General features: G+C 44.8%; 1 protein-coding gene across 2 annotated transcripts in view; it reads left to right on the top strand.

The window, feature by feature from the left end:
* Nucleotides 1-12306, top strand: part of ABCC1 (ATP binding cassette subfamily C member 1 (ABCC1 blood group)) — an 86349-nt gene that overhangs the window by 59632 nt on the left and 14411 nt on the right. For both annotated transcript variants that reach the window (XM_088476188.1, XM_088476187.1), the window contains 2 exons: nucleotides 3995-4141; nucleotides 6692-6868. In XM_088476188.1, the coding sequence (XP_088332314.1) occupies nucleotides 3995-4141; nucleotides 6692-6868 (324 nt within the window). The remainder of the gene's footprint in view (nucleotides 1-3994; nucleotides 4142-6691; nucleotides 6869-12306) is intronic.

The raw sequence follows: 12306 nt of genomic DNA, 5'->3' as shown, positions 1-12306 counted from the left end.
AATCAGACGATGCGGCAGGGCCCGACATATATCGGGTGATCGGGCACCGGATGGTCCAGTGTGTACGGGCTGCCCGATATGTCGGCCCATTGGCGGGTGGTTTGCGGGTCGCATCGCTGGGTAAACACGTCGTCTAGTGTGTACCCAGCATTATACGTGAATTTTGAAATCAATCTGGTTTCTTCCAAGGTTTTAGGGCTGTAACCTCGCTGCCTGTTTGTGAATATGTTGGATTGTACAGTATGTCCACTCTTCTTCAAATAGATTGGTGGTACTATTACTAGCATTATACAGATGTGTTCATACCTATCAAGATTAAGAAAAAAGTAGCAAAGTTGAGTAAAAAGTACACAAGGCAGCCTGATACAAGTGACTCTCGCCATGCATCATTTGAGGAATACAGATGTGTCCACATACATCTATCCTCCGTGCGCTACAAGTCGTGCTAAACATAATGCGGGAGCTCTGCGTGACTCAATAGCGCCGAGCGGCTTTTTGTGCAACTTTTTACCTTCAAATGTGTCTTATTCGCAGCAATGCAAATTGTTAGCGCAAGCAGCTTCTGGTGATTAAAATGATATGCAGAATGCCTATAGAACTAGCAGGTGTATCTGCATACGAAACGCTACGTTATAGCCGCTGACACTATAATGTAGCGCTTCAAATGCAGACAGAGCCGGCCCTAGGCATAAGCATTCTAAGCAAATGCCTAGGGCATCTGGAAGGCCTAAGGGCATTCCACGGCTCTGCATCTCCCCCAAGCTCTTCTGCCATGATCTGAGTTCAGCTCTAATCGAGCAGCACTGCGGTCAGCCCAGCCGGTGAAGTGACTGTGGTGTCAATCACAGCAAGGTCGGATGAGACGAGGAAGATGTCCGCGGGACCTACAGGGCGCAATGTGAGGTCACTGACCTGTGTGCGCCGCAGCAGCCAATTACAATCACCACAGTTTCCCCAACCAATCAGCTGCGGACAGAGTCTACTTGTCCAATCGCTGCCCGAGCTCTCCCCACCTCCGCCTCCTACCCATTGGCGGCCGCCGCTTGGATATTACCTCGGGCTTGCGCTGGTGATTGAATGAGAGTGGCCTTTGTACCCTGCGCTACCTGTCCGTTGAGCCAGCTTTGTGAGGGGATCTCAGCTAAGCCTGTGTGACCCACAGTTGCCTTCTTTATGATGATTGCCACTACGGCACCACACTCCCCATGGACGGCTGTACACACTTTTTTTTTTTATTGTTTAAAGGGAATATGACTTCCTGTGTTATTAGAAAATGTTATACTGTATAAACGTGTTCCCAAACAAATTAGAAAAAAAGGCCATCACTCTCTAAACAAGTTTGACATAAAATCTGCTTAATATAACGGTTCAGCAGTGATTGCAAAATACACGCTTTGGGACTCTTTTAGGGAATCTCTGCCTGTGTGACCTGCGGCTGCTTGTAATCGGCCCTGCAGTGTCTGGCAACCCTTCCCTTATGCCAGCTTTTGGATGACCACAGGCTATTAGTGTAGCAGGTAAGAGCAGTGATGCCATGTCTGTTCTCCGCAGCTCCTCACACTGCTATTTCTGGCTACAGTATGTAGCTGAATGTCTGTATCACTGGCGGAGGCTCCTCACACTGCAGAGCTGCTGTAACCCAGAGCGTAACAGAGGGATATGGACTCATTTCGTGCTTTACATCCCTCTGCCAGGGGCTTCCCTCATCACTGGCCCCATACTGTGTTGTCCCGGGACCCGCCTCCAGCTCCTGTCCCTACATCGGCTGCACACTACATGCCCTTCCTTTGCTATATATAAAAAGGGGGGGTGGATTCGGCGCCAGTGAATATTAGTGACAAGTGTGAACAATTTAAAATGTTCGTATAAATAATGCGGATGAGCCCAAATAGATATATCTAAAAGGGTGTCAGCTCCATATCAATAAAATGTAGTATTGGTGAAAATACTACTAAAAATAAGAGATTATCTCTTATTTATATATTGGTATATATATTTATTTTCACTTATGCACTTTAGGCATTAAGCACTTTCACTAGCCATTAAACTGAATGATATAAGGCTATTTAGCCTATATTAATGGCAGGGTTTATCGTTTTAAATTAGTGTTTGGTTTTAAACTGGAGTTATTTAATATTTTACATGTGAATGTGTCAATAATATGCACTTTATTTAGACTATAAGTTGGTTTTCAATATATGTTAATAGCGGTATTGTCGCCAATAATATATAAATAAATGACGTTAAATGTTCTAATACACTAGTTTGGGAGGTATGAAACCTTTATTTTTGTATTGCATTAAAAAAAAGCATCTAGATTTTTATTTTAAAACACTAGTTAGTTTTACGTCACTTATTAATTAACCACAGTAACACATAACCATGCACAATTTATCTGGAAAATTGTTTGTACCTGATCCATAGGTTATGAACCCCGGCCAACCCTTATGAATGGTTTTGTGTTTTTTTGTAATTATAGCTTTGCTTAGTTTACTGCATGGAGAAATGCACTGAAAGAATACAATTGGTGGAAAAAGCCAGTGAGTGCAGATCCTCCCTTATAGTGACAGCGTTATCTGTGTTACCTCTGACAGCCACATCCTCCCATTCCACCGAACAGTATATTATAGGTGTCTATAGTTTTTATATTTTATTGTCCAAACAAGCAAAATAATCAAACGGTATCCATTGATTTTTAAGTTGCATTTGACTAGGTCAGAGTGCCTTTTTGTTATTCATATCCTGCTCTCAGTACGTACCCCAGCTTTGAAGTACGTGGGATATAATCTCCTCCTCTACAGTATGTACCCATATTTTGAAGTAGACGTTGGAATTATTATTCTAGTGTTAGCAGAGATTATTTCAGGATATCTGTATGCTGAACTTGTGGGAGGTGGGGTCTGTGCAAAAGTGTCTTCATCTGAAGGCACAAAGGTATAGTAATGGAGGGTGAAGTGCCCGCTAGCAGCACAGAATGGTAAGACGAGGCACCTGTCATACTGGAAGATGATGGGGCAAAAGGAAATAAAGTTTATACATACAGCTTATTGGAGGGGGAGATATACCCTATTTCTGAAATGGCAATTCTGTAATATCATTATACAGTAGGATATTGGCTAATTCTACATAATGTGGTGTAAAATTACTCCTTTTAAGCAGGTTATGACTTAAGCTGGCCACATACTTTTTGATCCAGTGGTTCAGGCCACATTGGACGGCATGCAGTCAGAAAGTCGCCAATCATGATGTCGACATTCAATTGCAAAAAATTGAATGTCTGTATCGGAAATGTCAACATTTCCATTGGGCTTAGGGTTGCTGTTAGGGCTAGGGTCCAGCATAGAATTGCACTTAGACTGTTGACATTCCAACATTGTCGACATTACACATGTCGACTTGCTGAATGTCAACATGGTTAATGTTGACATTATGAACATGTCAACAGTCTCATGTTGACCAAGTTGCATGTCTACATAATATACTGTACTGCCGCCCATTGTACAAGGTGCTTGTGCCAAATGGATGGGTCTACTTTTGGCATCACTTTTGATGATCATAAGATAGACAGTCCTCTACCCACTACAAGCCCCAGCGTGCCAGACCATGATGCTATCCTTTTCAGTAGAATTCTTAATGAGCGAGTGAAGGAGGTGCCTTATGACAGTATAACCTGTATTACTGTGTATAGAGCAAACCACTACCTACATCTTGGACTACAAGTTTAGAATTTATACTACAGTGCTTACTCTATATCTCCAGCTTGGAACACAGGTCTAAACTGTAGTTATAACTAGCATGGAATATTATAGTGCTCTTTTGGTAAAGAATTATGGATGGTTGAAAAAAGGCGCACAAAGGATTAATGCCTATTATCACATCAAGTTCTCTACATTAAATATTGCTATATTGTGTTGGTGTATATTTAATATGTTATGGTACATATCACCCTGTCAACAGCCCTATATTTTATGATTTATTGTATTATGTTACTTAGGCTCCGTGGTCTATTGAGCAGACAGCACCAGACAGCAACTGGCCACATGAAGGGAAAATTGAGTTTCAAAATTTCTGCCTGCGCTACCGTGAGGATTTAGACATGGCTTTGAAAAACATTAATGTTACTGTACAAGGAGGTGAGAAGGTAAGTGGAAAGGGCACTAATATCCACCAAACTCACATGTGAAAGTAGTTCTCTTGGTCAATATTAAAAGAGTGTAGGAGAATCTTGGGTTAGTTCCTTGTGTAGGAAACCTTTGTAAAGTGCGCATGTACATTTTTTTTTTTTTTTTTTTTGTGGGGGGCTGAACGACCGATCTAATATCATGTGACAATAACCCTTCACGGATGTGATTTGAAAAAAAAAAAATCCATCATGAACCCATGTGGCTTAAAAAAATAAGCCCTTGTAGACCTACCTTTAGCAGCAATAACTTGAAGTAATTGTTTCCGCTGTGAGTAGATCAGTCTCTTACATTTTATTTGAGGAGTTTTGGTTTGCTCCATAGCACTGTTTTAGATAATTGTCTGAGAACATTCTATCTATGCACAGCTCTCATAATGTCCCATTTCAGCATCTTCATACGTTTTGACCTTTGGAATTTGACTTGACTAGTTTAAAACATTGATATTTATTTCCCATATTTCTTTTTCACCAACTCTGATATAGACTTTCTAGTAGTCTTAGGATTACTGCCCCGATGCATGTCTAAATGTGGCGAAACTTCTGTTGTCTTATAGATTGCCACACCTTTTCCTCTAGAATGCTCTTATACAAAGACGAGTTAATGATGGATTCTTTATGATTATGAGGTTTCCAAGTCCTGTGGTTACAAAACATCCCCAAATCATCACCCCACCATGATCAGATGTACTGTATGAAGACCAAACAACTCCACTTCCTTATAATTCCTCATGGTTTGGTATTCAGTCACATTTAACTAAACCTAAGCCATACAGCTATATTAATTAAATTTTTATTTCTTTTTAAGGGACAAAAGGGTTTTTTAAATATGAAAAAAAGGTGCCGATACTCAATGTTTAGTGGCTTCCACATTCTGGATAAGTGTGCATAAACTTATTTCATTCTGAAATTTAATTTCTTCCTGTTTCTGAATTTAGTTATAAGAATTCAATTTTTCTTTTAAAATAGTGCCGTTTCTGTCACACCAAAAATAAAATGGCCGTTGCTGTGTAACACCAGACAAAAAGTATTGGGCAGATTCAGGAACTGTAACATTTACAGTGACAGAGACTTGTGTGTCCCTGGATGTAGAGTCTGGATTTTTGTGATTTTTTTTTTTTTTTCTGAACTTCATATAATCTGGTTTGTGAGCGAATTTGCCAAGGTGCCCATTCCGAGAAAGATTGGCAGCTGTTTTTAAAGGCTCTGTGGCTCCACAGTGATGACAGTCAGGTGCCAAGGCAGCAGTCTCCCTGCTACTGCTGTAGAAGTCTTGCGGACGCCTGTGTGGTGCTTTGCTGTCTGTGACTCCCAGAAAGCAATGTAGCTTCAGGATTTATCTGAAACCAGGAGGTGCCATCTCAGGAGGTGCCACCTCAGGCTGGGACTGATGTGCCATCTCAGGAGATGCCACCTCAGGCAGGGCTGTCTTAACACCAGTGCAGGCCCCTGGGCAAAGCAATGCACTGGGGCCCCTATTAAATAATTATCTGACGGGGATGGGATGCTATTGGTGGAGGCTGTGCCGGGAGTAGAGCCATCCTCACCGGAACCCATTGGTAGCTGTGTGTGTGTGTGTGTGTGTGTATGACAGCGCTCAGCACAGCAGCAGTGCAGCCCTCCTCTCTTTCCCTCAGCCAGCATGGCCAGTGTTGAGCCTGTGCTGGCTTTCAAGCTGCATTCGGAACATTGTGGTGGGCGGCCTGTTCCGCCCACAGGGCTGTTCCGCTCTGTGCGATGGCACCGGCCGCACCACCGTAGTTACGACCCTGCTATTGGCCACGGGCCCGTGGAATCCTGGGGCCCTTGGGCAACTGCCCATTTAGCCTATAGGTAGAGACGGCCCTGACCTCAGGCTGGGACTGATGTGTGACTGTTGGTCACATGAGATGGGAATAATCAGATTGCAGGACATGGTGTGGACTAGATGAGTAATTATGCCTTGATACATACAAATATAGATTTGAATGAGGATGTACTCTTTTGTTTTCATTACTGCATAGAATTGTGTGTATTTAATGCAAAAACAAAACTTCCTAAAAAATTGCTGCAGTATTATTTTACTAGACATCATCTTAACTTTTTGTGCTTTGCTGTGTGCAGTAAAATCTACCTAATGTTTGCATTTGTGGCTGTGACAGTATTCTAGTTATGATGCCAAATCATAAACTGGAGGTGACATTCTATGTTGGATATACAGTACATCATAATTATGACCAGATACTAATTGCACATTGGTACAGTAAGTAATACATATAATAGTACATATCCAGCAGATTACAGAAATACATCTATGCTGCTGATACATGCACAGTCCAATTTCTTCCCGAACTCCATCTTATGCTGCAACTGTACAATGGTAGAAAATTAGGGTAGGGAAGTTGCAATTGTATCTGGACCAAGATGGTATGCTGAAAAGGTATCACATAAATTAATAAATATATTGGTGTATGGGAATCTTTATATGCAGCGATGTTAAATTGTTCTTTCTTGTGTTCTCTTCCTTTAAAGATTGGTATTGTTGGTAGAACAGGAGCCGGAAAGTCGTCTCTTACCCTTGGACTATTTCGTATAAATGAGGCTGCTGCAGGAGAAATCATCATTGATGGAGAAATCATCATTGATGGCTACAACATAGCAAAAATTGGTCTGCACGACCTCCGATTTAAGATTACTATTATTCCACAGGTAGGACTACCCAGACGGACCTCTGGATCTTTTGATTCATAAAAATAAGGCTTTTTTTCTATAGAGAACTCTATCCAAAATGTAGTTTTGTCTTTTACCTCTACATAATTAACTTTTCAAAAAACAAGAGTTCTACTGATCCAGCTGGTACCCTTTTCCAGACGGAATGGCGGTTCATATCCCAACGCAGGGAGAAGATCCCCCCCCCCCCCCACCACCCTCCCTTAGTGGTGCCAAACCCTATCTAACCCCCCCAAACCTAACTTTGCTACGCTCCCTAAACCTAACCCCCCCACCCCCCCTCCGCGGCTAATGCTTAGGGTGCCCCGAACTTACCTCGTTCGGGCTGGAGTTCCGTTTGGGACACTGTTGCAACACCGGTAAGTAATACTTTGGGGGAGATGTATCAAACCTTGGAGAGAGATAAAGTACCATTCAATCAGCATCTAACTCTTATTTTACAGGCTGTGTTTGAAAAATGATAGAAACTGATTGGTTTATCTATCTCCTTTTATCTCCCTTCCAGGTTTGATACATCGCATCCTTTGTATTTTATCCTACCACGCTGAACTCTATCCAAAAATGTAGTTTCTTCTTAAGTGTCCATAGGGCTCCACTGGGAGACAATGGGGTGTAGGTGGTACTTGAAGGATCAGACACCCAACAGCAAAGTTTTTAAATCCCAGGATGCTCCGGCCCTTCCCCCTATACCCTGCCCACAGCCTGAGGGAAACTCTGTTTCGTTGGTGTCCGGCAGGAGCTGGATCACCACTTTAACAGGGAGCTGCTATTAAGCAGCCCAAGCTTATTTTAATTGTAATTTATTCTTCTACTGAGCAGCTCCACTGCTGCTCCATCACCCCTCCGGGGCGCTGGGATACCAGCCTCTGCTAGGTACTCCCAGCGGGGCTCTGAGGGGGACCTAGCTAGCAAGACTCCCCAGACTTCAGCCGGGACTCAAGGGGACAGGTAAGGTGGATCCCCGCTGGCGGGACCTGCGTCTAATGCGCAGTCTTGCCTTCGGTCTCAGGAGACAGACCGGAGGCGCTGATGTGAACACCGGTTCACCCGGGACTCCACTAGACCACCAGGGCATTACAAGCACTGGCGCAGGGAACAATTTATAGCCAGGGCACTCATTGGTTAATGTCAGCATAGGCACTTTCCCTGCAGACCCTCCCCCAGCTCAGGGCACAATCCCACTGCAGTCTTGCTGCTTCTCCCTCACCCTGTGCTCCCTCTGAGACCTACGGAAGCCATTTTCTGCATTCAGGTATCCGGGAACGCTGGGTCCAGTCTCCTTGTATATCTTTCCCAAGGGCCAGGTTTATACAGCGCTATATTCTACCAGCCACTACGGTCTGTGTAGTTGATTTTAGTGCCCACTGCAGTTATAGTGGCTAGCACTGCTGTCTTTTTTTCCTATTACTGTTAGCTTATCCCTTTCCCTTTATTCTACTATAACCCTGGCATACTAAGGTATAGGGGGTTCATTGTAGCTCATATCTCCCTATATTTGTGAGGGCTATCACATACTATATATCGCTGTTGCGTACTACACTGTGCCATATTACACATACATCTGGGTTGCTCACTGCACTGTGTCAGATTGTGTGTTACAGTATTTTTGCAGATATGTCTGGCAGAGGCAAGAATAACAAGAAGCCTGCTGCTCCCACTCTGGTGTCTTTGTAAGTCCTGCTCAGCAGGCTTAGCTTCAGAGGACCTCATTCAGGATGGTCTTTGTGCATCTTTTTATACTGCTCCGGGCCCATCAGCCCCAGTGTCCTCTCCTCAGGACCCACTTTGAGCTACTTTTTCACATGTGCTGGCAAAAAATGCCGACCACCTAGCTGTCCCTGTGGTTGCTCTCACTATGGAATGGCCACAGCAGGTACTCCCTGCAAATCCTTTGCCTCCCCAATGGGTAGACGTACTTTCTACCTCAGTGCAGAGTCTGGCGGATATCTCTACAGCTTTTCAGCACATGCTGTAAAAGGAGAGACCCTTACCTAGTAAGCCTACTAAGCGTTCTGTGTTATCTTTCCAGTCCACTCAGCTATCAGGTTCTGAATTATCATCTGGGGAGGCAGAAGACGCAGACCTCTCTCACTCTGACTCCCCCTCGGGAGACAAGGAACCCCCCTCTAAATTGAATATACCTGCACTTGTGAGAGCTGTAAAATCTATTCAAATAGAAGAGACCGCACCTGCTCCTAAGGCAAAAAAAGCAGTATTTAAGCGACAAAAGGTAGCTTTACCAGAGTTTCCTCACTCTGATCAGCTATCTGATCATATGAGTGAAGCTTGGAATATGCCCAGTAAAAGATTTCAACTGCCTAAACGTTTAAATTCCTTTTACCCTCTTCCTGCTACTGATTGCACTAATGGGAAGTTCCCCCCGCAGTGGATTCCCATATGACATGTCTGACCAAGAATGCTACCTTACCTATCCATACTGCAACCTCCTTAAAATCTATGTACGCTCTTACAGGAACAATTACTCGTCCTGCCAGGGATACGGCCTGGGTGGCTATAGCCATTGAGAGTTGGGCATAGGCCCTAGAAAGAGACATTTCCCTCTGATGCTTCGAGGGAACAGTTGTCCTACATATCTCAAATTAGAGATGCAGCCTCCTATTTGGGTGAAGCAGCTCTGGATACCGCTCTCCTAGCTTCCAAGGCATCTACCCCTTCTGTAGTAACCCGCCGCATTATTTGGCTTCGCTCATGGAAGGCAGATTCAGACTCTAAAAAGGCATTGGTGTCTCTGCCTTATCCTGCGGATATTTTGTGACTAACTTGGCAGCTTTCAAGACGGCGTTCCTGCTCTCGCCATATAATGCAAAGCCTCGGATGTCATACTTTCGGTCCTTTCGCCCTCAAGGAAAAGCTAGAGGTCAGTCCTTTTCCAAGGCATCGGGCATCAACTAAGGTCTCCAAGCCTAAGACCAAAAAGACGAGCGACTAGACATCCACCTACCAAGTCTGAGTACAAGCCTTCAGCCTGATGGGGCGGGCCTCTCCCTTTTGTATCCCGGACTGGGTTCTCCTAACCACGGATGAACTCCTTCCAGGGCCGCTGGACTCCAGCCAAGACGGTCTAACCAATCAACGTCCTAGAACTCCGAGCCATCTATAGAGCTCTCACTCTGGCTCAGGATATTCTTCCGAGCAGGCCAGTACAAGTACAGTCCGACAACGCCACGGCAGTGGCCTACCTCAATCACTAAGGAGGCAGTCAAAGTCAGGCAGCAATGGCAGAAATGTCCCGCATTCTCACATGGACCGAACTCCATCTCCCAGCCATCACCTTAGTTTTCATCCCAGGAATCCTCAATTGGGAAGCGGATTTCCTAAGCTGTCACAACGTGCATGCAGGAGAGTGGTCTCTACATCCAGAAGTCTTTCAGCTTCTGGTGAAAAAGTGGGTTTACCAGATGTAGATCTCATGGACTCCAGACACAACCACAAACTTCTAGTGTATGGAGCCAGGACAAGGGACCCCAAAGTGCCCTTTGTGGACGCATTATCTGTGAGGTGGACCTTCCAGTTGTCGTACCTCTTCCCTCCAATATCCCTTCTTCCTCGAGATCTTCGGAAATTCAAACAGGAAGGGGGCACAGTCCTGTTGGTAGCTCCGGGTTGGCCCAGATCTCATTGGTACACCGATCTTCAGAGTCTCTCCATAGACGTTCCTCTACAACCAGACCTGTTGTCTCAGGGTCCCTGTCTACATCCGGACCTGGCCTGCCTGTCTTGAACGGCTTGGCTCCTGAGACATCCCACCCAAGGTCTAAGGCAGTGATTCCCAACCTTGGTCCTCAAGGCACACTAACAGTCCTGATTTTAGTGATATCCACAGGTGGTTAAATCAAAATAACTGAGGTACTAATTAAGTCACCTGTGCTCAAGTAGGCTATCCTTAAAACACTACCTGTTAGTGTGCCTTGAGGACCGTGGTTGGGAACCCCTGGTTTAAGGGATTTTCTAGCTCTTTGGTCCAGACCATTATCAGAGCTCGTAAACCGGCCTATGTCAGGATTTATCACTGGGTATGGCATACATATTTCCAGTGGTGTGCCCCTAGAAACTATGACCCTCAAGTTTTTAAGGTTTCCAGAATACTTGACTTTCTTCAGGCTGGATTGGATCTTGGACTCCGCCTAGCACGTCTCTGCTCTGTCTGTCTGGTTCTAGCGCAGAATTGCTCCTCTACCAGATGTTCACACCTTCCTGCAGGGTGTTCTACGTATACAAACCTCCCTTTGTCCCTTCTGTGGCTCTGTGGGATTTGTCAGCGATTCTCCACGCACTTCAGGAACCTCCTTTCGAACCCTTGGAATCAGTGGATGTCAAGTGGTTCACTGCGAAGACTCTGTTTCTTCTGGCTATAGCATCTACCCGTAGGGTATCGGATTTAGGGGACCTTTCATGATCCATTTTTAATCTTTCTTCAGGACAGTGCTGTTCTTAGAACGTGCCCAGGCTTCGTTCCCAAAGTGGTTTCTCGTTTCCACATTAATTAGGAAAGTGTGGTTCCGGCCTTTCAATTGCCAGATCAGGAAATCGGGCTCTTTTCATCTTATGTGGAATCCATAAGATGGGATGGCCAGCTAACAAACAGACTCTGGCCAGATGGATTCGTATGACTAGCTCACTGGCTTGCACGCAGACCGGCCTTCCTGGCCAGCTACAGTATCTGCTAATTCTAGTCGCTCTGTGGGTCCCTCATGGGCAGCCCGGCGTGGCGCCTTTGCTGAACAACTATGCAAGGTGGATACGTGTTCACCTTTTCTCAGGTTCAATGCCTTTGATACATTTGCCTCTCAGGATGCTTCCTACGGGCACAGGGTTCTCCTCTCAGCTCAGGAGCATTCCTGCGCTTGAACAACTGCTTTGGGACATCCCCAATGTGTCCCTGTGGAGCCCTATGGAACCTGAAGAAGCAAAGGAGAGTTATGGTAAAACTTACCCTTGTTAACTCTTTCTTCAAAGTCCATAGGGTCCACAGGGCACCCACCTGACAAACCTGGCCTCTATGGGTTTCTTCTCTTGGTCACTTGTTTCCTTCTCTTTGTGAGAGTGTGATTTTTCAGTGTATCAGTCCTCCTTCTCTCCTATCCTGCTCCTGCCTTGGGTTCTTAACATAACTGAAGTGCCCTCAGGCTGTGGGCGGGGTAAAGGGGGAAGGACCGGAGCATCCTTGGATTGAAAAGCTTTGCTGTTGGTGTCCTGTCCTCCAAGTCCCACCTACACCCTATTGTCTCCCTGTGAACCCTGTGGACTTCAAAGAAAGAGAGTTAGCAAGGGTAAGTTTTACCATAACACTCCTTTTTGTTAGTACTCCTTCAAAAATATTTTTTCTTTTTTTACAGCTATAGCTGGTAAATTGATATGTACTTGGAAAGCTGGAGTAGTAGTATCATTGTTTCTGA

This window comes from Taudactylus pleione, unplaced genomic scaffold (genome assembly GCF_031769625.1).
Source record: "Taudactylus pleione unplaced genomic scaffold, aTauple2 ptg000184l, whole genome shotgun sequence".
NCBI classification, from domain to species: domain Eukaryota; kingdom Metazoa; phylum Chordata; class Amphibia; order Anura; family Myobatrachidae; genus Taudactylus; species Taudactylus pleione.
Note: the sequence above shows the minus strand (reverse complement) of the source record. Positions and strands in the feature narration are given on the sequence as shown.